This window comes from Catharus ustulatus, chromosome 25, assembly GCF_009819885.2.
Source record: "Catharus ustulatus isolate bCatUst1 chromosome 25, bCatUst1.pri.v2, whole genome shotgun sequence".
Classification (NCBI taxonomy): Eukaryota; Metazoa; Chordata; class Aves; order Passeriformes; family Turdidae; genus Catharus; species Catharus ustulatus.
In genome coordinates, this window is record NC_046245.1 from 1,944,931 (window position 1) to 1,970,420 (window position 25,490).

General features: G+C 54.1%; 1 protein-coding gene across 1 annotated transcript; it reads left to right on the top strand.

Moving 5' to 3' along the window:
* Positions 1–24,020, top strand: SLC45A3 (solute carrier family 45 member 3). Its single transcript, XM_033080257.1, has 7 exons — positions 1–65; positions 726–811; positions 13,638–13,877; positions 17,010–17,415; positions 17,586–18,422; positions 21,761–22,026; positions 23,240–24,020. Exons 4-7 carry the CDS (start codon positions 17,268–17,270, stop codon positions 23,687–23,689), a joined length of 1,701 nt encoding a protein of 566 aa, XP_032936148.1. The 5' UTR covers positions 1–65; positions 726–811; positions 13,638–13,877; positions 17,010–17,267; the 3' UTR covers positions 23,690–24,020.
* The last annotated feature ends 1,470 nt before the right edge of the window (positions 24,021–25,490 follow it).

Consider the following 25,490-nt stretch of genomic DNA (forward strand, 5'->3'; position numbering starts at 1 on the left):
CAACCTGCGCTTTAAACGCGGCGGAGGCGCCGGCACCGCGCTCAGCCCCGGCGGCGGCGGCGGAGGTACGGTCGGGACCGGGCTGGGCACGGGCTGGGCACCAAACTGGGCACCAAACTGGGCTCGGACTGGGCACGGGCTGGGTACCAAACTGGGCACGGGCTGGGTACCAAACTGGGCTCCAAACTGGGCACGGGCTGGGCACCAAACTGGGCTCGGACTGGGCACGGGCTGGGCACCAAACTGGGCTCGGACTGGGCACGGGCTGGGCACGGGCTGGGCACCAAACTGGGCTTGGGCTGGGCTCGGACCGGGCTCGGACCGGGCACCAAACTGGGGCACCGCACCGGGTACCCGGCGCCGCACCGGGCTTGGGCTGGGCACAGAACTGGGGACCAAACTGGGCACTAAACTGGGCACAGGGCACGGCACTGGGCATGGGCTGGGCTCGGGCTGAGCACCGCACCGGGTACCGGACCGGACCGGGGGATGTGGCAGCCCCGGGATGCGGCAGATCCGGGATGCGGCTCCTCTGCCTCCCCCGGGGGTTCTGGAGCTCGCTCCGCACTCCGGAGCTGGAGGAGGCGCTCGGGGTTTGATGCTCCTGCTGCGGGGAAACAGAAAAAATGAAATAAAAATCCCCGCGTGGCCGCAGGTGGGTGTGGGGGGTGTCCTCTCCTCCCCGGCAGCGCTCCGGGTTCTTCCCAAACTTCTCCCCCTCGCAGGGACCGCGCTGGTTTCACCATTTGTGGACGGGCAGAGTTTGGGAGCGGGATGGAGCCGCAGGAATCGTGAGGAGCTGCAGGGCCAGGTCAGTGAGTGCTGAGAGCCGAACCAGGGGAGCTTTGGGCTCTGCTTGGGCTCGGTGCCTCCCCTCAGCTCGGTGGGATCTGCTGCCTCCAAACACCGGGATGGGATCATTCCATCCATCCATAATTCCCATTCCAGGGATTCCTGGCTTTGGCAGGGCTGGAGGTTTTGGTGGTAAAGCGCTGTCGTTGTTTATGATAAACATAAACTTGTTTGTCTTCCCACGGGTGACAGCTTTAGGGAAGGGAGAAGCACTAAAAGAAAATTATTAATTTTATGCTGGTGATGGCCAGACCTGGCAAGATGCTCGAGTTCCATTTTTGTGTTTCAAACAAACAAACAAAACTCGGGAGCAGCTTTCCTGCTGCTCACCTGGACCTGTTGGACTCAGGAGCAGCTCAAAGTGGCCAGGCTCAAAATCCCATTTTTGTCCTGCTCTGGTTCTAGACGTGATTCAGGAGAGCAGCCTTGATGTGTGTAACATGAGAATATCTCCGAATTTATAGAAATAGAACATGAGTAAGAACTTCAAAAGTACCCAAATGACCTGGGCACTGAAGTCATGCAGACACTCCTGAAAAACGTGTACCAGCCTTGAAACCTTTTCTATTATTCGCCCCACCTGCAATTTTCTTTCTTTCTTTTTTTTTTTTTCTCTCTCCTTTCAAATATGTGATGCTACCTGAACTTTCTGGCATCACCCAGAGCTGCTTCTCCTCGTGGGGAGTGGCACTGGAGCCAGATTGGCAGCCCTGGGTTCTGTGCCTAAAACTGGATTTTTTTTTTTTTTTTTGGCCATAAGAGCGTTTGGCTTATGGGATTTGGGGGGGGGAAAAAGGATTAGAAATCTGATATAGATAATAAGAATCTCCAGAATTAACTGCAAATTAAATGAGAGCTTTACAGGGGATATAAATCCCTGCATTTCAGGGTGTAAACCTGGGATTTAGGGAGGAAATTCTCCTTGCTGTGGCTGCTTGGGGTATATTCCCCAAATTCTTCTGTGGGTGCTGTGTCCTCTTCAGGGGGTCCCAATGAAAGCATCCAGGTGTTCCCAACATCTGGAACTGCTGGAATGAGCAGAACCAGCCTGGAGGCAGCAGCACTGCCTGGAGTAAAGCAGTTGGAGATGCCTCAGAGTGCTCCAAACTCCACCAGCAGCGTCGTTTTGAAGGAGCAAAAATCAATTTTTCTCAGCAGATTTTTGTCCAGGCCCGTGCTGGATCCACGGTGGGAGAGGCTGGAACCACTGCCCTGATCCCTGAGTTAAAAAACACAGCCCTGCCTCTGCTTTATCTTTGCCAGAGTCCCTAGGAAATGATGTTTAGCATAAACTCTTGGTAACCTTTTCCCCAAACTGTTTATTTCGCTGGAGCACTCAAGTGGCAGCGCTGGGGAGGGGAGGAGGGGTGCTGTGGGTTTTTTCTCCCTGAGTTTCCTCTCTTTTCAACCAAAGATTCAGCACGGAGCTCAGGGTGATGGCTGAGCCCTCCTGCCTGCTTGGGAGCACATAAAAAATAAAAAAATCACGTCAGGGTGTGTTTTCCTGCTCTGATTTGCTCCCCTCAGAGGTTTGCAGTGTTTTTGTCACAGGAGCTCTGGGTTTGTGTTCATCCCGTGCTTCAGGTGCTCTCTGATGTGTTGCTGTCTCCTCTTCTTGGCTGAGGCAGCACCAGAGCAAAGCTTGGCTGAAATTTGGGGAGATTTTTGATGGATTTGAGGCTCTGAGGGAGCCAGGAGGGGAAGGAGCAGAGGGGTGGGAGGTGAAGCCTGGTTAGGAGCAGGGAGAGCAGAGGGAGACACAGGAACCCAAAACGAGCTGGATTTCCTCTGTTTGGAAATAATTCCATCAGGGGATGGTGCCCTGTGAGGAACCAGTCTAGGACAGCTCCAGGGCAGGTAAACCCGAGCCCAGGGCAGCTAAACCCGAGCCCAGGGCAGGTAAACCCGAGCCCAGGGCAGCCAAACCCGAGCCCAGGGCAGCCAAACCCGAGCCCAGGGCAGCTAAACCCGAGCCCAGGGCAGCTAAACCCGAGCCCAGGGCAGCTAAACCCGAGCCCAGGGCAGCTAAACCCGAGCCCAGGGCAGCTAAACCCGAGCCCAAAGAGCTAAACCCGAGCCCAGGGCAGCTAAACCTGAGCCCAGAGCAGCTAAACCCGAGCCCAAAGAGCTAAACCTGAGCCCAGGGCAGCTAAACCCGAGCCCAGGGCAGCTAAACCTGAGCCCAGGCAGCTAAACCCCAGCCCAAACACTTAAACTCCAGCCCAAACAGCTAAACCTGAGCCCAAAGAGCTAAACCCCAGCCCAAACAGCTAAACCCCAGCCCAAACAAGCACCCTGGCAAGTCTTGTGACCCCTGAGCCGTGTCCAGCCCGTGATCAAAGCTGAGTTGGAGCAAGGGAGTCATGAGAGGCTCGTGAGCAGCTGTCAGCTCCTCTCAGTGCTGTCCCTTGGTTCTGATTGCCCAACATCAGACACCCAAACTTCCCCTGGGAGAGCTGGGCAAGGGGATGGAGACCCCAGGGAGGAATCCTGGCTTTTGGGGAGCAGAGGGAAGTTTTAAAACTGTTGACAAGCGTGGATCTGCACAATCCTGCACTCACCATAAAGAAAAGAACAGGAAAGCAGAAAAATCAGGATTATTTAAGTTCTGTGCTTGGGTATCTCACTGAGGATGTGAAACCTCTCCTGTCCCTTGTGCTGCTGCTCCTCTCTGCTGGAAGGAGCTGATCCCGTGTCCTGGAGCTGCACAAGCTGCTGATGTGCCCAAGCCAAGCTGTGGGGTTGCTTGTTCAGAAAACAAAGCTGAGCGGGGCTCTGAGGCCACCACTCCGTTCCTGCTCCCCTCGTTCGTGCCCTCCCTCCTTGTTTTCATTCCCTAAAATGTCAGCTCCTCTCGCCCTTCCCAAATATTTGCTTAACATTTTGCCAGCCTGCAGAAGAGGAGGAACAGACCCCCGTGAATATTGTCTGGCAAAATAAGGAGGAATGTGGTCCCAAAGGCTCCTTTGTCCCGGGGCTGGAACACACACAGCAAGGAGCAGGTGCCTCATTCCCAGCTCTGAGCAGTTCTTCCTCCTCTGCTGAAAGTTCTCTTGTTGCACATCCCAAGGACTGGCCCTGTCCTTCATCGGGGTTGTTGTTGATCTGGGGATTTCAGAGATTTCAGAGCAGCTTTTGGTGACTTGCAGGTGAATTCTCCTGGAGCACTCGTGAGGTTTGAGGATGGCCTCTGGCAAAGTAATGAGGTTTATTTGAAAATAGCAACTTGGGCTTGGTTTGTGAGGTGTGAAAGTTTTTTCCCTTCAATCAAGGGAGCTGTTTTGGGGTTTTTTTTCCCCCCACTTTTGTTTTGTGGGGAGCTGAAGTTCTCTGTGATTTGTCTGCAGGAGCTGGGACTGCAGGAAAAGCAGAAATAAATGAGTGCAGTGACTCAAATCCGTGCAGCCTGTCAGCACTCAGAAATCATTAATGTTCTCCCAGAGCTGTGGGCACCAAAATCCTGCTTTGGATTTATGGCTCCAGGCTTTGGGTGAAATGGGGCGTGCAGGGAAATCCCTGGATCACACTTTCCTTCCCAAACATCAGCACTGGGTCCTGCTGGGATCTGATTTGAAGCTGCAGGGTCAGATCTCAGCTCTGGGGCTGCTTTGGGCCCCAATTCCCTGCTCTGAATTTGGGATTGATGAGCAGAACTGCTCTTGGGTGGGATTGGAGTGGGTGTGACCAAATTTTACCTGGGTTTTGGGAGTGGTTTTATCCCTGATGGAGATTTTGGGAATGTTGGGCAGCTCCAGGCTGTTTTTCCCCTCTCCTGGGGTCGCTCCAGCCTGGGGAAGGAGATCCCCAAGTGGATTTTGGTCCCCTCCAGGAGCTGAGCTGGCACAGGGTGTCCCCTGAGCCCTCTCCCCGTGGTCACCTCTCCCCAGATTCTGGCAGAGTTTCCAAATTCTCCCTTTGGAGCTGAGCGAGGAGAATAAAGGATTGTTGTGGTCACGGGGCCAGCGCTTCCTGGAGGTCACCAGGGGCTGAGAGAGGCAGAGAGCACAAAGGGACAAGGAGGTGACAGTGGCAGCGGGGGGGGGTGACAGGGGAGGGGAGGGGGTGACAGGGGAGGGCTTTGTGTGCCCGGCTCCAGAGGTGCGTTTGGGAATGTCACAGACAATTCTGAGCATTTGGGAATGTCACAGACAATTCCTGAGCGTTTGGGAATGTCACAGACAATTCTGAGCATTTGGGAATGTCACAAACAATTCCAGGTCATTTGGGGAATGTCACAGACAATTCCTGAGCGTTTGGGAATGTCACAAACAATTCCAGGTCATTTGGGGAATGTCACAAACAATTCCTGAGCATTTGGGAATGTCACAAACAATTCCAGGTCATTTGGGGAATGTCACAAACAATTCCTGAGCGTTTGGGAATGTCACAAACAATTCCAGGTCATTTGGGAATGTCACAAACAATTCCTGAGCGTTTGGGAGTGTTGGTGACAAGGATTTGGGAATGTTGGTGACAATTCCAGTGCATTTGGGAATGTCACAAAGAATTCCTGAACATTTGGAAATGTCACACACAATTCCTGAACATTTGGGAATGTCACAAACAATTCCTGAGCATTTGGGAATGTCACAAACAATTCCTGAGCATTTAGGAGTGTTGGTGACAAGGATTTGGGGATGTTGGTGACAATTCCAGTGCATTTGGGATTTGTAACAAACAATTCCTGAGCATTTGGGGACGTTGGTGACAAACAATTCCAGTGCATTTGGGGAATGCTGGTGACAAGGATTTGGGAATGTTGTGACAAACAATTCTAGTGCATTGGGGAAAGTTGTGACAATTCCAGTGGATTTGGGAATGTTGGTGACAATTCAGTGGATTTGGGAATGCTGGTGACAGGATTTGGGAATGTTGGTGACAATTCAGTGGATTTGGGAATGTTGGTGACAAACAATTCCCGAGCAGGGCCGTGGGGAGCAGCTGGAGCTGGAACAAAAGGCTGCTGTGCCCAGCCAGGGCCGAGTGAGCCATGAAGGGACTGGAAAGGTTTTCAGGCACTGGGAGGGTTTTCAGGGGCTGGAGGATGAGCTGGGAGCAGGGGAAGGGGATTCCACAGGGGCTCTGTCTTGCTTATGATTTCCATATCCTAAAAATCCTTTTCTAAACAATCACATGTATAAAGTTTTCCTGATTCATCTTCCCTAACACTTTTCCATCTGGGATTTCTCCCCAGATCCTCCCATTCATTCTTGTCCTGGCCAGCTCTGGTGGCTCAGGATGGGAATTTTGGGAATTTTTGGGAAATTTGGGAATTCTGAGCTGTCCCTGTGCATGTCTGGTGTCACCCAGGGGTGCTGGGCTCCAGCCCTTGGGCAGCTCTGGTGGCTCAGGATGGTTAATTTGGGAATTTTGGGAATTCTGAGCTGTCCCTGTGCATGGCTGGGGCACCCAGGGGTTCTGGGCTCCAGCCCTTGGCCAGCTCTGGTGGCTCAGGATGGGAATTTTGGGAATTTTGGGGATTCTGGGCTGTCCCTGTGCATGGCTGGGGCACCCAGGGGTGCTGGGCTCCAGCCCTTGGCAGCTCTGCTGGGCTCAGCTTGCCCCAGGTGCCCTGGCCGTGTGCCCAGAGCACATCTGAGCTCTCCCTGCTCCCTTTGTGCCTCTCTGAACTTTACCCCAGCAAACAAGAGCCAGAGGGAGCCTGGTGTGGGGAGAAAACCTGCCCCTGCTCAGTCCTCAGGGCACAAACTGCCATTTTTAACAGCAAAAATTGAGAATTTTCAGCTCTCAGAGCTCTTTCCTGCCTGTCCCTTTTGTGCCCTGTGTCACTAAACCCCCTCAGCATCTCAGCTCTGCAAAATCCAGGCAGCTTTGAACTTGAACCCCATGCCTAATTAATAAAAAACTAATAATTTAGGGTTGATTTCTTTCCAGGGATCAGGTTCCTGTTTGGATGAGCAGTGGTAAAAATGCCTCACTCCATTCACTCCTGGAGAAATGGCAGCTTTGAGCCTTGTTGGGTTTTTTTTTGTTTGTTTGTTATTTTAAATTTTTTTTTAAAGTGGAAATTTTCCCTTCCAGATATTCCTCACAGCTTTATTTTTGTGGTGAGTGTTAAACCCCTGCACATTAAACTGATTGTGAGAAGGGGAAAAAGGAAAAATCTTCTTAAGTTTCTCCATCAGGACCTTCCAGTGAAAACTTATCTGCCTCAGAAAATAAAAATCTGATTGCTCCTTATCTTTGCAATTATCAGGCAGGAATTAAATGGTGGAATCTCCCGTTTTCAGACCCAGGCTGGTGGCTGCTCTGTCACGATAAGGAAAAGTTCCCTGTGCTCCAGCAGTGATCTGAGGGCCCTCATTAACCCCAGGGGCTGATTGCTGCAGGCAGGAGGCAGAGCCTGGCCACATTTTGCTACCCCAGGCATGTGAAACTGGTTTTTTTCTTTTTTTTTTTTTACAGCTCTGAGCTGTGGATTTTGCCCCTAAAACACCCCAGGAAATTCCCATTATTTCCTGGACACCTTCCCCTCTGGCAGAGGGTGCTGGTGGGGCAGAAAATCCCTTGGGATGGTGGATAAAATCCTTTGGGATGGTGGATAAACTCCCTTGGGATGTTGGATAAAATCCCTTGGGATGGTGGATAAACTCCCTTGGGATGCTGGATAAAATCCCTTGGGGTGTTGGATAAAATCCCTTGGGATGTTGAATAAAATCCTTTGGGATGGTGGATAAAGTCCCTTAGGATGGTGGATAAAATCCCTTGGGATGGTGGATAAAATCCCTTGGGATGGTGGATAAAATCCCTTGGGATGGTGGATAAAACTCCCTTGGGATGGTGGATAAAATCCCTTGGGATGGTGGATAAAATCCTTTGGGATGGTGGATAAAATCCCTTGGGGTGTTGGATAAAATCCCTTGGGGTGTTGGATAAAATCCCTTCCCTGGCTGGGAGGGTGAAAAGGGATGTGAGGACGAGGAGATCTCAGAGCAGCTCCCAGTTTAAAACATTTCAGAGAGTTTTGTTCATTCCCTCATTATTTTTTTGCAGGTTCCCAGTGCCCATTCCCTGGGCAGGCACACCCAGGGGTGCTCTGAGCTCTGGGGCTGATGGGGCTCAGCTCTCCCAGCTGTCCCAGGGCTGCTCCTCACCCTGCAAAGGCTCTTTTGTCTCCTCAGAGCCGTGACCTCGTTTTACAGACACAAAACAGAGGGGGAGAAACCCCCGAGCTGCCAGGGAGGGACACAAATAACCGGGATGGCAGAGCAGAGAATCACCCTGAGACACCCCAAGGACTGTTTGGTTACACCAGAACCCTCCTGTGGGTGCCCAGGGCTCCAGGTGTCTCCTCTGAGGATGAGCACTGGGTCAGGATCCCAAAATCTGCAGCCATAGGGGCTCTGAAGTGTGTGCTTGTTCTGTGTGGAGTTTGGGTTGTTTTGTTGTTTTTTTTTCCCCAAGGAACAGGCTCGTGGCAAAAGCAGAGATGGTTGAGTTCAGTGTTGGGTGCAATTTGTGTGTGGGCAGTTTGGGGTCAGGGACACCCCTCACCCCTCCTAAAACTCCAGGATTTGTTCCTGCACTGCTGCAAGCCCCAGGGTTTGGATTTGCAGCCTCGTGTCCTCCCCTGGTTTTTGCTCAGACACCAGAACTGTCCCTTCCACCCCAAAGCTCTGTGAGCTGTCAGATAAAGCCACAAATGATGGGGCAGAGCAGAAACCCCAGGGCTGGGCTCAGCTGTCCCCTCACTCAGCATTTCTGTTCCATTTTCACTTCCCCTTTTCCCAGCCCTGTGAGCAGAGCACTGAGGGCTCCTGGCTCCCCTTCTCACACGTGGGGAGATGATTCTCTTTTCCTGGTTATAGCTCAGAGGTTTTGTGTTCAGTGCTCTGAGTGCCACCAGCAGCAGTTTGCTCTTCTCCTTGCCAGCTGCAGTTTGTTGGGGTAAGCACTTTGTGATCCCTGCTTGGCTGGGAGATTTTCCCCAAAAGATTTCAGCAGTGCAAGCTCTGGGTGTCCCGAGGGGAGAGGGAGCATCCCTCCCTCCTGGCAGGGCAGTGAGGAGCAGCACAGGAGATCCTGAGCACTTCAGGAGGAAAGGAAGGGGGAGGAGAAGCAGATTCTGAGCGTTCTGGGGTTTTGGTGAGTGTGGGTTGGCTTTGCTTTGTCTGTGGGGTCACTGCTGGAGATCCCTGAGCCCTGCTGGGGGTGTTGGACTGTCCAGGCCCTGGGGACAGTGAGGACAGGGGGTGACAGAGCTGCATGCCCTGCAGGAGCTGTTTGGGTGCTGCCCTGAGTGCAAACCTCAGCTCTGCTGAGGACACATCCCAGGGCATGGAAAACCCATCCCAGGGCAGAGCAAACCCATCCCAGGGCATGGAAAACCCATCCCAGGGCAGAGCAAACCCATCCCAGGGCATGGAAAACCCATCCCAGGGCGCAGCAAACCCATCCCAGGGCAGAGCAAACCCAAACCCATCCCAGGGCGCAGCAAACCCATCCCAGGGCATGGAAAACCCATCCCAGGGCAGAGCAAACCCATCCCAGGGCATGGAAAACCCATCCCAGGGTGCAGCAAACCCAAACCCATCCCGGAGTGCAGCAAACCCATCCCAGGGCCCTTCAAACCCATCCCAGAGCCCAGCAAACCCATCCCAGAGCACAGCAAACCGATTTCAGGGCACAGCAAACCCATCCCAGAGCCCCAAACTCCCTCCCAGTGGGGAACTGGGGTGTCCAGGCAGCCTTACTGGGCTGGATCTGTGGGGAATGGGGGCTCTGAGCTGCCTGTTGGGGTTCCAGCGTTCCCTGTTGGGGTTCCAGCATTCCCTGTTGGGGTTCCAGCGTTCCCTGTTGGGGTTCCAGTGTTCCCTGTTGGGTTCCAGCGTTCCCTGTTGGGTTCCAGCGTTCCCTGTTGGGGTTCCAGCGTTCCCTGTTGGGGTTCCAGTGCTCCCTGTTGGGGTTCCAGCATTCCCTGTTGGGGTTCCAGGGTTCCCTGTTGGGGTTCCAGCATTCCCTGTTGGGGTTCCAGCGTTCCCTGTTGGGGTTCCAGCATTCCCTGTTGGGGTTCCAGCATTCCCTGTTGTGGTTCCAATGTTCCCTGTTGGGGTTCCAGGGTTCCCTGTTGGGGTTCCAGCATTCCCTGTTGGGGTTCCAGGGTTCCCTGTTGGGGTTCCAGCATTCCCTGTTGGGGTTCCAGTGTTCCCTTTTGGGGTTCCAGTGCTCCCTGTTGGGGTTCCAGGTTCCCTGTTGGGGTTTCAGTGTTCCCTGTTGGGGTTCCAATGTTCCCTGTTGGGGTTCCAGTGTTCCCTGTTGGGGTTCCAGCCCTGGGACCCCGCTGCCCTTTTTAAGTGTCCGTCTCCTTTTCCCCTCCTCACTTCCCGGGATTCCCTTCACAACCAGCCCATTGTGCTGTGTGCTCCAGCAGCTGGGTGGAGTGTTTCAGGCTCAAGTGTAATTTCAGTGCCTTTAAAAGCTTTTGGAGGGCTTTTTTTTTTTTTTTTTCTCCCCCTGAAGAGGACAGCAACGCCAACAAGGGATAATTTGATGGATTACTCTGCGGGGCTGAGGGGCTCTCCTTAATCCCCTTTGTGGGGCTGTTTGAGGAGACGCTGGAGCAGAAGCCCCCAGCCCCAGGCAGAGAAAAGGCAGCTCAGCAGGGTGGGTTTTACACTCTGACACATAAATACAGGCCCTGGTCATGTGGTGCTGGATATAATCTGTGCCCGTCCCCACGCCGAGGAGAAGGGGGCACCTGGAGGGGGCTCAGCTTTCCCCCTTTCCAGTTCAATTTACATTTTGATTCTTCTTCTGTTTAAAAAAAAAAAATAAGCAGAGAAGAAAGGCTGGGGGAGAGGTTGATTTGGATCAAGTGCCAGGGGTGATGGGCACAGCCTTTAAAAGCAGAAATGAGAGAAAAGCAGAAGCAGATCATCTCATTTCCCCTCCCGCTCCGGAACGGGGGCTCCTCTCATGAATAAAAGCGAGAGCTTGGGTCGAGCAGCAGCAAAACAAAGCTGGGGCTCTGCTGTGGAGCCAGCCAAGCTTGTCTGGAGCTCTGGGGCTGCCCTGGTGCTGCTCAGGGGAGCGTGACCAGCGGGGCTGAGCTCTGGGGTTGAAATTCTGCTGGTTTGGGGGTGTTGGTTTGATGGTTGGGCTGAGCTCTGGGGCTGAAATGATGATTTGGGGGGTGTTGGTTTGGTTTTTGGGCTGAGCTCTGGGGCTGAAATTCTGCTGGTTTGGGGGTGTTGGTTTGATGATTGGGCTGAGCTCTGGGGTTCAAATTCTGCTGGTTTGGGGGGTGTTGGTTTGGTTTTTGGGCTGAGCTCTGGGGCTGAAATGATGATTTTGGGGGGTGTGGGTTTGGTTGGTTGGGCTGAGCTCTGGGGCTGAAATTCTGCTGGTTTGGGGGTGTTGGTTTGGTTGGGCTGAGCTCTGGGGCTGAAATTCTGCTGCTTTAGGGGTGTTGGTTTGATGGTTGGGCTGAGCTCTGAGGATGAAATGCTCCTGGTTTAGGGGTGTTGGTTTGATGGTTGGGCTGAGCAGTTTGGGAGGTTTTGCTCCATGAGGAGATGCCAACCCTGAGCAGCTAAAACTCTGCCAGACCAGCTCAGATCCCAGGGTGATCCCTGTGCAGCTGAGCTCGGCTTTATTGGGGTTTTTCCAGCCCATCCCCACTGGTCTGAGCTCATCTTTGGGGTGGCCCTGGTGAGGTGGGGTCACCCCAGCAGCTGTGCCCGGTTCCAGCTGTGCCCGGTTCCAGCTGTGCCCGGTTCCAGCTGTGCCCAGCCCAGCTGTGCCCAGCCCAGCTGTGCCCAGGGTAAAGCCCAGCCCAGAGCAGGGAGCTGCTGCCTCTGCCGTGGCCCTGAGCTCATTTCTGTCCCTCAGAGAGCCCCACAAGTGTCAGCGTGGCCTGTGCTGAGTCAGTGACCCCGTTAGTCACACAGGCAGGAGGAGGAGGAGGTGGAATTGCTGCTCTGTGCTGGGAGGAAGGCTCCTGGTAAGAGGAGGAGGAGGCTGAACTGCTGCTCTGTGCTGGGAGGAAGGCTCCTGGCAGGAGGAGGAGGAGGAGGAGGTGGAATTGCTGCTCTGTGCTGGGAGGAAGGCTCCTGGCAGGAGGAGGAGGAGGTGGAATTGCTGCTCTGTGCAGGGAGGAAGGCTCCTGGCAGCAGGAGGAGGAGGAGGAGGTGGAACTGCTGCTCTGTGTGGGTTGGAAGGCTCCTGGCAGGAGGAGGAGGCTGCAGGCTGTGGGACAGGAGCCTGGGCTCAGCTCTGGATGATTTTTTGCTCTGGGTGAGGTTGAACACCCCTGGCACAGCTGCTGGGAGGAGTGTGAAGGGCAGGCAGGATGGGGATGGGGATTTCTGCACCCTGGCACAATTCCCTCTGCCTGCCCATTCCCACATGGAGGTGTGGCTGTGCCAGGGACCCCTCTGTCCCTGGAGCACAGAAGGGCCTGCACAGCTCAGGATTTTGGCAGCAGGGTCCCCCTGTGGGTGCTGCAGTGCAGAGGAGCCATCCCCCAGTGCTGACAAATCCAAACCTCACTCCCTGTGTGGAGTTTGGAGCTGCCAGCATCCCTTCTGTGGCTCTGGGTGCTACAGCATCTCCCATTTACCATGGATTTACAGATCCTGTGTGCTGGAAGGTGTCCTCACCCCTCCTGAGGCTCTGAGTGCTGCAGCATCCCCCATTTGCTGTGGATTTACAGATCCTGCCTGCTGGAAGGTGCCCTCAGCCCTCCTGTGGCTCTGGGTGCTGCAGCATCTCCCATTTGCTGTGGATTTACAGATCCTGTGTGCTGGAAGGTGCCCTCAGCCCTTTCTGAGGCTCTGGGTGCTGTGGATTTACAGATCCTGCCTGTGGATTCTGCCCTCAGCCCTTCTGGGGCTCTGGGTGCTGTGGATTTACAGATCCTGCCTGTGGATTCTGCCCTCAGCCCTTTCTGAGGCTCTGGGTGCTGTGGATTTACAGATCCTGTGTGCTGGAAGGTGCCCTCAGCCCTCCTGTGGCTCTGGGTGCTGTGGATTTACAGATCCTGTGTGCTGGAAGGTGCCCTCAGCCCTTCTGGGGCTCTGGGTGCTGTGGATTTACAGATCCTGCCTGTGGATTCTGCCCTGGGCAGCAGGGAGGGAATCCCAAACCCAGAGAGGATTTCCAGCCCTGCTGCTCTGCCCTGAGAAGGAAAAGTGGAGTTAATTGGGAGAGCCCAAATGGCTCTCCCTGCTCTGTGAATGGGGTCAGGGGGATTTGGGAGGGGAGGAGGGCTGGGGAGGGGGTCAGGAGAGGTCAGGTGAGTTTTCCATTCCATCTGAGGAGCCTGCCAGAGCTATTCTCCATGGTGCATTTCCCATTCAGTGCTGCTGAATGGACACTGATAGCTGTGAAAGGCCCTGGCTGCTCCCCAGCTCTCTCCCCTTGAGCTCTCTCCCACCCTTTCTTCCAAAGGGCTTCCAGGGAATTCATAAAGAGCCCCTTGGAGGGTTGGAAATGTCGTGTTGTGAATGCCTTGCCCTCTCTCTGGGTGCCAAACCTGGCTTGGGCAGGGAAGGAGAGAGCCTGAAACACCTGGGGCAGCCCCAGCTGAGCCAAGGGATTGCCTTTCCTAAGAGGGAATTCCTGAGGGAATCTGGGAACTAATAACAAAATTAATTTTATAATTAATTTTTAAATTTAAAAATTTTAATTTAATTTTTTTAAAAATTTTAATTACAATTTTAATAAGCGAATTAGCAACAAATAATTAATAATAAAATCATCAAGTGGTTTGGGTTGGAAGGGACCTTAAATCTCATTTTGTTGCTCTCCCTTGCCCCATGCAGGGACAATTTCCACTCTCCCTGCTCCAGCCTGGCCTTGGACACTCCCAGGGATGGGACAGCCACGGATCCACTGGGAAACCTCAACATCCTCACCCTGAATTCTCTGCTGTTTGTGGAGCTGTGGAGGAGGAACCACTGGGAACCAGAGCCTGCAGCCTCCTTCAGCATCACCTCTGGCTCCCTCTGCACCAGCAGCAGGACTTGGATTCTCCCAGGAATAAATCAGTTTTGCTCTGCCATGTAAGTGCACCCACATTTTATTTTTAAAATAACCAGCCCTCACTCTTCACTGCTGGGATGTGATTTCCTCTAAGCCCCTGTGTTGGGAGGATTTAGGAGATGGGGAGGAGCAGAGATTTGTGTGTGTCCATCCCATTCACTTTTTCCAGGTGTTCTGGGTTGGTTTTTCCTAAAATCTTCCCTGGCTCCATCCTCTGTGCTGCCCTGCACCCCCCTCCTACCTGGCTGCCAGGTGAGGCAGCCTCTGGGAGCTGATCTGCAGGGAAAGGGGAGGAAAACTTGGCTTTGCAAGCTTTAAAAGCAAAAATAAAAAAGGTTTGGAGGTGGTTTGGTGTTCCCTGGGGAGGGAGAAGGAAGAGCAGCAGCTGATGTCCCAAGGCAGCTCCAGCTGTGGAAAACCCCACATGTGGCTCCCTCCTGCTCCTCCCCAGGGCAGGAAAGCTCCAAAATTCCCTTTTGGGCACTGCTGTTACCCGTGTCCAGGTGCTCCTTGAGGAGGAAAGGACAAACCCTGCTCCTGGTTGGGAATTTGGGGAAGCTGAGGCTGGAGGGGGAGAGGTGCCAGTGTCACCTGGAGCAGGGGCTGTGGGGAGTCTCCAAAATCCCCCTGGGATGGGCAGGGTGCTCCCCTGGGGGAGTGAAATGCTGTCAGAGCAGCCAGTGCAGGGCATAAATCCCCCTGGGAAAGGTTGGTGAGGGGTTTGAGGGGAGGGGGTTTGGTCAGGGCCAACCTGTCACCTGCAAATCCACATCTTTAAAAAGCAAATATCAACCCCACATCCTGAATCTCTGCTGGAGCCAGCGAGGGAGGGGGATAAATGTGAATATCACGGGGTTTTTGAGCAAAATTTTTGGGGCAAAAATGCAAAATTTTTGAGTGCAAAGAGCTGGGGTTGCCTGTGAGGGTTTGCTGGGGCACAGGGTGCTGTGGGGTTAACAACACCACTGCTATCAGCACAAAGGGAGGGCCCTGCCACCAAACCTGGGCTGGTTCCACCTCTGCTGCCCTGCAAACGCTGCAGCAGCTTCTGCTGCCAGGGCTGGGCTGAGTCCTGGCTCCCTGAGCCTCCCAAATCTCCCTTTTCCAGCCCCTCAGTTCGGGTGATTTTCCTGCTCAGCACTGCTGTGTCTTTTCCCTGTCTCTTTTCTGTGGAAAAAAATTAAAAGTGTAATTAATGGGTATTGGGATAAAGTTCAGCTCAAGCAGGAAAGTTCTTCATCATCTGCTGCAGTTTTATCTACAGCTTTATTGCCCTGAGGCTTCTCATCTGTGGCTGTTGGTGATTATTGCTGCAGGGGTTTTTTTCTCGTTAAAGCCCTGGCAGGGTGTGGAGGGGGAGGCCAGGGCTGCTCCCACCTGCAGATAAGAAATCCAAACTGGGATTGTCAGGCAGGTGGACAGGTCCCTGCTGCCTCCCCTGTGCTCTGTCACAGCAGTGAAAGGGAAGAAAACAATTTTTAATGTGTGTGAGGCAGCTCCTACTTGATGTTTGGGGTTTGTTTTGGGGTAACTCCCCCAGTCTGAGTTCTCCAGACTCCAGCAGGCAGTGGATATTACATCCCCTTTTGGGATTTAGTGATGCTGGCTTGGTTCATTTTGCCTGGTGATTGTGGGAATGGGTTGTGCTGCTGGAGCTGAAATTCCCCATCCTGGGGCTGGGGCTGAGATTCCCCATCCTGGAGCTGAAATTGCCCATCTTGGAGCTGAGATTCCCCATCCTGGGGCTGGAGCTGAAATTCTCCATCCTGGGGCTGAGATTCCTCATCCTGGGGCTGGAGCTGAAATTCCCCATCCTGGAGCTGAGATTCCCCATGGCAGGGCTGGAGCTGAAATTCTCCATCCTGGGGCTGGAGCTGAAATTCCTCATGGCAGGATTGGAGCTGAAATTGCCCATCCTGGAGCTGAAATTCCCCATCCTGGGGCTGGAGCTGAAATTCCCCATGGTAGGGCTGGAGCTGAAATTCTGCATCCTGGGGCTGGAGCTGAAATTCCCCATGGCAGGACTGGAGCTGAAATTCCCCATCCTGGGGCTGGAGCTGAATTTGCCCATCCTGGAGCTGAAATTGCCCATCCCAGGGTGGGATCCTGGGCACCCTCCTGCCCGAGCCAGGCTGGCCCACGCTGTCCCTGAGCCACATCCGAGCAGGGTGGGCGCTGCCCCCTCCCCTCCTGAAAGGAGAGATCTTCAGTGGCAGCTGAGGGGAGCTGAAGGGCCCCAAAAGGGCAATAATGGTGTTTATTGATGGCAGCTCTGAGCTCAGGAGTGGCTGAGCCTCATCCCCACAGCCACCCCTCGTGGGTTATCAGCTGATGGTGACACGGGGACAGAGACAAAAGTGACAAAACTCCTGCCTGTGCACACCTGTGGGACACTGATTTCACCCCCCCAAGGTGTTTTTAACAAATTTTGCTGGTGCTGGGTGCTTGGAGTCGTCTGCTCCTCCTGCCCTGGCTGCTCAGCCCCTGTCCTGATCCCGAGGCCTCTCCCTCTGGAGAGAAGGGAGCAGTTACAGGGCAAATAAATGACTCAGGCTAATGAGTAAGGTAATTGCCATTCGCTGTTAGATGAGGCTAAAGTGGGTCAGGTTTGTTTGTGAAACTCCACGGAGGCACCATCTGTTCTCTGTGCCCCATCCTGGGTGCTGGGGGTGGGATTTGGGTGGGATTGCATCCCCTGGAGCCTGAGGAGTGTCCTGGTCACTGGGAAAGGATGTGGAGGTGACCCTGATTGGGGAGGGGGCTCTGGAGTGATTTCCCTGTGAGAGGAGCCCCCAAATCTTTTGTGTCTGCTGGACAAGACACAGAAGTCACCAATCCCTGAGGGCAGGATTTTTTCCTAATCCTGTCTCACCTGTCCAAAACCCTTGGAGACAAAACCTGGCAGGGCTGGAGCTTTCACCCTTTAACTCTTAGAGACCAAACCTGGCAGGGCTGGAGCTTTCACCCTTTAACCCTTAGAGACCAAACCTGGCAGGGCTGGAGCTTTCACCCTTTAACCCTTAGAGACCAAACCTGGCAGGGCTGGAGCTTTCACCCTTTAACCCGTTGGGATGGGACAGTCCCTTGCAGCAGTGCCACATCCCCGAGGCCCCTGCTTTGACCACAGTGTGTTTAACGCTCTCTCCCCACAGACCACAGGCTGTGAGCAGGAGGGGGAGCCTGCCCTGGGATCCCTGCCTGGACTCCCCACACCTCACACCAACAGGAACAGGAAAACACCGCGGTTCCTTCGCCGTTGATGAAATGGGAAGCAGCATCTCCCCAGCAGCCGGGGAAGGGAAGCTCCAGTCCTCGCCTGGGGGGCATCCCTGGCAGCTCTGCAGCTGGCAGGACACAGCCCTGTGCCACTGAGGGCTGGGGACAGCGTGGCTGGGGGGGCTGGGGCCAGCATGTCCTTGCAGAGCCGCCGGACCCAGCTGCTGCTGGTCAACTCGCTGACCTTCGGGCTGGAGGTGTGCCTGGCCGCTGGCATCACCTACGTGCCACCCCTGCTGCTGGAGGTGGGCGTGGAGGAGAAGTTCATGACCATGGTTTTGGGTAGGCAGCTTTTGTCTCCTCTCTGAGGTGTTTTTTTTATTTAAACCTTGCTGTTTGGAGGGTGGGGGTGAGTTATCCCTGCTTGTGACCCACTGGAACCTCCCAAATTTGCAAAGCATCCCTTTCTGGGGTGCACACATCCCTGTAACACCCCCCTGTCTCTCCCCCAGGGATAGGCCCTGTCCTTGGGCTGGTTTTTGTGCCTCTCATCGGCTCAGCCAGCGACCACTGGCACAGCAGCTACGGCAGGAGGAGACCTTTCATCTGGGTGCTGTGCCTGGGGGTGCTGCTCAGCCTTTTTGTCATCCCCCACGCCAGCAGCCTGGCCAGCCTGTGTGCCCTGAACCCCCGGCCTCTGGAGATCGCCTTCCTCATCCTGGGCATCGGGCTGCTGGATTTCTGTGGCCAGGTGTGCTTCACCCCGCTCGAGGCTCTGCTCTCCGATTTGTTCCAAGAGCCGGATAATTGCCGCCAGGCTTTCTCCATGTACGCCTTCATGATCAGCCTGGGGGGCTGCATCGGTTACCTGCTGCCAGCCATCGACTGGGCATTCCTGGCCCCCTACCTGGGAGGGCAGGAGAGCTGCCTCTTCACCCTGCTGGCCCTCATCTTCCTCGGCTGTGTGCTGGCCACGCTGTTTGTCACCGAAGAAGCCGCCCAAGGGGATATCCTGGATGGACCAGCGCTCAAGGACGCGTCCCCAAAGCCATCCCTGTCCTGCCCAAAGCCATCCCTGTCCTGCTGGCAGCTGGCACGGGGGTCCTGCGTGCTGCAGGGCAGGCAGGTGCTGCAGGCTGCCAGGAGCCTGTGCTCGCTGCTGCCGCGCCTGCACGGCCTCTACTGCCGCATCCCCAGGGTCATCCGGCGCCTCTTCGTGGCCGAGCTCTGCAGCTGGATGGCTCTCATGACCTTCATGCTCTTCTACACGGATTTTGTTGGGGAAGGGCTGTACCACGGCGTGCCCAGGGCCAAGCCGGGCACGGAGGCCAGGCGGCACTACGATGAGGGTGAGGAGTGGGCTGGGTGTTCCCTGGGGAGAAACTTTTATTGGGATGATCATGGAGGGGGATCTGGAGTGATTTCCCTGTGAGAGGAGCCCCCAAATCCTTTTCTCTGCTGGACAGGACACAGCAGTCACCAATCCCTGAGGGCAGGATTTTCTCCTAACCCTCTCTCACCTGTCCCAAAGTCTTGGAGACAAAACCTGGCAGGGCTGGAGCTTTCACCCTTTAACTTTTAGAGACCAAACCTGGCAGGGCTGGAGCTTTCACCCTTTAACTCTTGGAGACAAAACCTGGCAGGGCTGGAGCTTTCACCCTTCAACCCTTGGAGACCAAACCTGGCAGGGCTGGAGCTTTCACCCTTCAACCCTTGGAGACCAAACCTGGCAGGGCTGGAGCTTTCACCCTTTAACCCTTGGAGACAAAACCTGGAGCTTTCACCCTTTAACCCTTGGAGACCAAACCTGGCAGGGCTGGAGCTTTCACCCTTTAACCCTTAGAGACCAAACCTGGCAGGGCTGGAGCTTTCACCCTTTAACCCTTGGAGACAAAACCTGGAGCTTTCACCCTTTAACCCATTGGGATGGGGACAGTCCCTTGCAGCAGTGTTGCTAGTGTCCAAAAAACAAACTTACAGCAATCTTGGCTTTCTGCAGATAGCAAAGAACATTTTCCCATGGCTGCCAGAGCGTGGCACAGGGCACCAGGTTGGGAAATTCCTCCTGCTTGTTCCCAGCACAGATCTGGCAGGGCAGCCCTGGCCTGGGGCTGGGCTCTGGGTGGCACAGTGGGCTGGCAGCTGGCACAGGGAGCAGGATGGAGCTGGCTCTGGCTGCTGCTCCCCTCCTTCTCCCATCCTTGGGGAGCGGGGTGTGCTCCACAGCACTGAGATTCCCAGCTGTTCTGGGAGCTTTCCCAGCTCTCAGCCCCCTCTGCAGTGCTTTAGAGCTGCTCACAAACCTGGAGCTGCCACATCCCCACCCAGGACATTCTCCACCTGCTCACTCCCCTCACCCAAGAGTGAAAAACCCTTTATTTTTAATATTTCTTATGTAAATGTGAGGAGCTTGCCCTGCACAGAGCTGCTCTGATGCTCAAATGATTTTGATAATTGAAGTGCCTCAAGTGATTCCACGCTGAGCTTCAGGTGAAGGGGTTTGGTGGGAAAGGCCTTAAATTCTTCATTTCAAACCCCCAGGTGCTAAAGCAGAGGGGTGCAGAGCTGGGATTTATAATGAGAGATCAGGGCGAGGAAATCTTTACAAAATTGCCTTTTTTTGGCTTCTTCTAAGACAATTTCCGTGTCAGGGTTACCTGCTGTCCCATTTTGTGCCAGAGCCTTGCCTCCCTGCCTAACCACTCTTTTCCTCTCCCTAATCCCAATCCTTTATTCTGGAGGCACCTTCCTGGCTCTCCTCCTGTTTTCCACTGCAGCACACTGCCCCTTTGTGCTGGGTGTCTGTTTAACTTCGAGGCAGCTTAATTATTATTTAACACTTGCACTGTTGAGCTCCCGGCAGGTCAGCCCTCCATTGTGCTGGCTGTCATAGAAACACGTGTTGAGTAATGATCCCCGCTCCAAAGAGTTAATGGTTTGAATTCCCTGAAATCTGAGCGATCTTTGCGAAAGGGTAAGGTCCGGATTGCCACCGGATACCGCAGCTTAGAGCCTGTTCTGTGCTTTACCTTGGCTCCGGCACAATTCCTCCTGCCTTTGTTCTGCTGCTGCCTCTGGCATCAGATAACAGCGGATCCTGGTTCAGCGGCAGGTGACAGGAGCTGGGGCGAGAGCAGCGAGGGGCAGTCAGTGATTCCAGAGGCAGGGATGGTGTTTGGGTCCAATCTCCCATGATTAGAAATGGCAATCAGTGATTCCAAAGGCAGGGCTGGTGTTTGGATCCCATCTCTTGTGGCACCAAGGGGCAAGCAGTGATTCCAGAGACAGGGATGGTGTTTGGGTCCAATCTCTCGAGGCTGGAAGGATCAATCAGTGATTCCAAAGGCAGGGATGATGTTTGGGTCCCATCTCTGTGTCTGGAAAGGGCAATCAGTGATTCCAGAGACAGGGATTGTGTTTGGGTCCCATCTGCCATGGCTGGATTGGGGCAAGCAGTGATTCCAGAGGCAGGGATGGTGTTTGAATCCTATCTCTGTGGCTGGAAAGGGCAAAAATGACATCTAAAGACAGGGATGGTGTTTGAGTCCCATCTGCCATGGCTGGACTGGAGCAAGCAGTGATTCCAAAGGCAGGGATGGTGTTTGGGTCCCATTTCTTGTGTCTGGAAGGAGCAATCTATGATTCCAAAGGCCAGGATGGTGTTTGGGTCCCATCTCTGTGTCTGGAAATGGCAATCTGTGATTCCAGAGACAGGGATGGTGTTTGAGTCCCATCTGCCATGGTTGGAAATGACAATCAGTGATTCCAGAGACAGGGGTGGTGTTTGGGTCCCATTTCTTGTGTCTGGAAATGTCAATCTGTGATTCCAGAGACAGGGATGGTGTTTGGGTCTCATCTCCCATGGTTGGAAAGGGCAATCTGTGATTCCAAAGGCAGGGATGATGTTTGGGTCCAATCTCTTGTGGCTGGACTGGAGCAATCAGTGATTCCAGAGGCAGGGCTGGTGTTTGGGTCCTATGTCCTGTGTCTGGAAGGAGCAATCTATGATTCCAAAGGCCAGGATGGTGTTTGGGTCCCATCTCTGTGGAAGGAAAGGGCAGTCAGTGATTCCAAAGGCAGGGATGGTGTTTGGATCCCATCTCTCATGGCTGGAAGGAGCAATCTGTGATTCCAGAGGCAGGGGTGGTGTTTGGGTCCCATCTGCCATGGCTGGACTGGAGCAATCAGTGATTCCAAAGGCAGGGATGGTGTTTGGGTCCCATCTCTCGTGGCTGTTTTGGGGTTAAGGACTGAAGGAGGGGGAAGGATATTTTTTGGAGTTTGAGACTGATGGAGAGGAAAGGATGTTTTGGGGTTTGGAACTGAGAGAAGGATGTTTTTGGAGTTTGGGACTGACAGAGAGGGAAGGATATTTTGGGCTTTGGGCCCAAGAGAAGGATGTTTTTGAGGTTTGGCCCCAAGAGAAGGATCTTTTGGAGTTTGGGCCCAAGAGAAGGATGTTTTTGAGGTTTGGCCCCAAGAGAAGGCTCTTTTGGAGTTTGGGCCCAAGAGAAGGATGTTTTGGGGTTAGGGACTGACAGAGAGGGAAGGATGTGTTTGGGGTTTGGGCCCAAGGTAAGGATATGTTTGGGGTTTGGGCCCAAGAGAAGGATGTTTCTGGCATTGGGGAGCAGGGGAAGGTTCGGGGGCAGGCAGGGCAGTGCCCATCAGCCCTCTCCCCCTGCAGGTGTCCGGATGGGCAGCCTGGGGCTGTTCCTGCAGTGCATCACCTCCATCTTCTTCTCGACAATCATGGACCGCCTGGTGAAGCACTTTGGGACACGGGCAGTGTACCTGGCCAGCGTGGTGTTCTTCCCTGGGGCAGCCTTTGTCATGTGCCTGTCCCACAGTGTCACCGTGGTCACCATCTCCGCTGCCCTGACTGGATTCACCTTCTCTGCCCTCCAGATCCTGCCCTACACGCTGGCATCCCTCTACCACCACGACAAACAGGTGGGGCTCTGCTCCAGGGCAGCTTGGCCCTGTGTATTTTTTATATTTTTCCCATATTTTAGTGATACTGGTCTATGAATTCTGCAGCTCTGCCAGCCTGAAGTGCTACAAAACTCAAGGATTTCCACCCCTCCTGCTTTCCAATTTTCATCCACAGCACCACGATCAGTAGAATGAAAACCCAAAGCTCTTCCTGTTCCCTTAGCTCCAAGAAAAATGAACCTTGTGAAACTTGTGACACCAGCACAAAAGCTTGTAACCCTGTCCCACAGATGTTATCCTTGTGGAGAAGTCCTAGGAGGTTCCTGAGTTGCACACTGGATTAATGGGAGTTTCTCCTGTGCTGCAAATGCAGAATTAATTTGTGGTTTGTGAGAAGCTCTTTCATCCCAAGGGCAGTGGTTGGCTGTGCCGTGGAATAAGTAGGAGTTGTCACCACAGGCATCCAGATGTTCCCATTGAACAAACCCTTCGGAACAACCCATCCCAATTGGCACCAGGAGTCCTGTCAGAGCAGGGGCTGAGGGAATGCTCGGCTTGGCAGGAGCTGCAGCTTGGCTGGGCTCTCCCATGGATGTTTTATCAATGGGATGAAACCCAAACTCCACATTCCCAAGGTTTGCCAAAGGCTGGGAGTGCAGTGAGGGAGGGCACAGCTGCCCATGGTGCGAACAAATGTTCTGTGGGAATGCTCCAGAGACCTCACAGCTCGAGCAGAGCGAGGCAGAAAAGGGTGAGAGGGGAAAGATTTTGGTTCCCCCGTCCCCTTTTTGGTTGAGGTTTGCTGCAGAGCTGAGAAAAGAGCCCTTCCCCGAGTTCCCAGCACTGCTGTGTCCCAGCTGGTGGCACTTCCAAACATCCCAGATGAGGAATGGCTGCTGGTGCCAGGCTCTGGGTTTGGGTTCCCAGTCCCCCACCCCACAAACCCCAAACATTCCCTGCCCTGCCCTGGCTGGCTGGCACCCCACAGCAGCCCCTGCCTCTCCAGCTTCCTTTGGCACCCAGTGAGGAGGTGACAAAAGCACAAAATGTCCCCAGGCTGGCTTTGGGCTGTTGAGCACAGCCTAGGCTGGGCTTGGCCGGGCTCCCCAAGTGAGTCAGGGTTCTTTGGGAACCTGGCACTCCCCAGAACACACACAAAGCTCTGGTTTTGCTCTCCTGCACAAAAACAAGCAGCCAGCTCCTTCCTCACCCTCCTCCCTCCCTCCCACAGGTATTTCTGCACAGGTACAAGAGGAAAGAGGAGGAAGGCGACAAGAAACCCGCCTTCTCCAAGGGGCTGCTCTCCAGCCAGAAGCTGCCTTATCACAATGGCCACACTGGGACCCTCTTCTCTTCCTCCTCCTCCTCCTCCTCATCCCCTCAGGCCGTGTCCAGCTCCGCTCTGTGCGTCAGCTCCTCCTGCGACGTCTCCCTGCGCATCATGGTGGGCGAGCCCGAGCCGGGCGCTCCCGGCCGAGGGATCTGCCTGGACCTGGCCGTGCTGGACAGCGCGTTCCTGCTGTCCCAGGTGGTGCCCTCGCTGCTCATGGGCTCCATCGTGCAGCTCACCCAGTCCGTCACGGCCTACATGGCCTCCGCCGCCGCGCTCGGCCTGGTCGCCATCTACTTCGCCACCAAAGTTGTGTTTGACAAGGGGGACATGGCCAAGTATTCTGTGTGACACCACAGGGGTGTCTGGTGGCCGTCCCCAAGGTGGGGACAGCACAGGGTTAATCTCAGGTGTAAATTGAGAGGCTTTGCGGCCTCCTCAGGGCCTGAAGGGCTTTCCAAAGGTGCCTTGGGCAGAGGGGAGCAGGGCACAGCAGCACCAAAGGGCTCCTGCAGAGGGGAGAAGGGATTTGGGGTGTCCCTCTGCTCGGGGTTGTGTTCCTGAGCTGGAGCAGGGATCAATCACTGCTTCTGTTCTCCGTCCTCTCCCCCTGCTTGTTGGAGTTTCTTGAGCAATATTTCAGCAAATTGGGGCATGGGAGGAGATTTCCTAGGGAAAACTATAAAAAAAAAAAAGTGGGGTGGTTGAAATTTGGCAGAGGGGTGCACCCACGTTTCTGCCCTCGTGTCCTTCCCCACCTCGCTCCAAAACCAGGAGAAAAGTTACTGTGCCTTGTTTTGGGAAAAACAAGGACCATCCCATCAGGACCAGTTCCAAAAGGTGACTTAACCTTTACCTATGTACCAGCTTGCATCAGATAGGGAGAACTTCTGAGCTTTTATTTTTTTTTAATGATTGTTTTTACCTTTCTTCACACAGTTCTCAGTCACTCTGACCTCTCACTCCTCACCTCAGTGCCTGCATTTGCTCTCTCCCTCGTGGATCCTTTGTGCCTGTTCAAATCTGTGCCCAGAGGGTTTCCAGGAGCTGAGCTCAACTCAGACCTGCGCTTAGACACTGCCTGGGGCTGTTTGGGCTTTCTTAAAACGGGTTTTATTTTATTTATACAGTCAGCAGTGCCTGTTCTCGCTGGGGCAGAGCAAACCCCTGTCAGGGCGAGCCAAAGCACCTCTCAGTGTGTCCAGGTTGTTTTGGCTCCCTGGCACAGAGCCTGGCCAGTGCCATTCCCTGTCCCCAAAGCTGGGACAGGTTCCTGCCCCTCCAAGAGGAGATGAGGAGTTGGTCCAGCTCAGGGATGATGCAAAAAGCGAGGAAAAAAGGCTGAGCTGGAGCTGAGAGCACAAACCCCAGCACTCCTCGACTCTGCCTGGCCTAAACCAGCTGTTTGTGACTGATTTTATTTTTTTTTTATTTTGTGGAGGTGTGTGGGCAGCCAGAGGCACTTGTGAGGTCGGGCTAGAGGGTGAAACGTTGCTATTTTGGCAGAGTTTTGTCAGCCTGTTCCTTGGCAGGGAGGCTGGGTGACTCCCCTGCTGTCTGAGCCGGGCCCTCAAAGGTTTGGAATCGTCCCTTTCCCGTCAGGGGTCACTGTTTTTGTTTTAGTTCTTCTCAAATTATAGCCCTGCCAGCCTCCCTTTCCCACAGCAAGGGCTGCGTGCTGACTCGCAGCTGTTCTGGGGACGGATTTGGCAGTGCCTAAACCACTTCCAGAAACGGTTCTGGGCTTGGACCTCCTACCCTGGGCTCTGTCCACTGCAGCAGGAAGGATTTGAGACAAAATCCTACTGCCAGAAATGGGCTGGAATCAATTCTCCCCTGACCCAAGAGTAAAAAGCCCTTTATTTTTAATATTTCTTATGTAAATGTGAGGAGCTTGCCCTGCACAGAGCTGCTCTGATGCTCAAATGATTTTGATAATTGAAGTGCCTCAAGTGATTCCATGCTGAGCTTCAGGTGAAGGGGTTTGGTGGGAAAGGCCTTGAATTCTTCATTTTAAACCTCCAGATGCTAAAGCAGAGGGGCACAGAGCTGGGGTTTGTAATGAGAGATCAGGGTGAGGGAGCAGGAGGATGAGGAAATCTTTAAAAAATTGCATTTTTTTTGCTTCTTCTAAGAAAATTTCTGTGTCAGG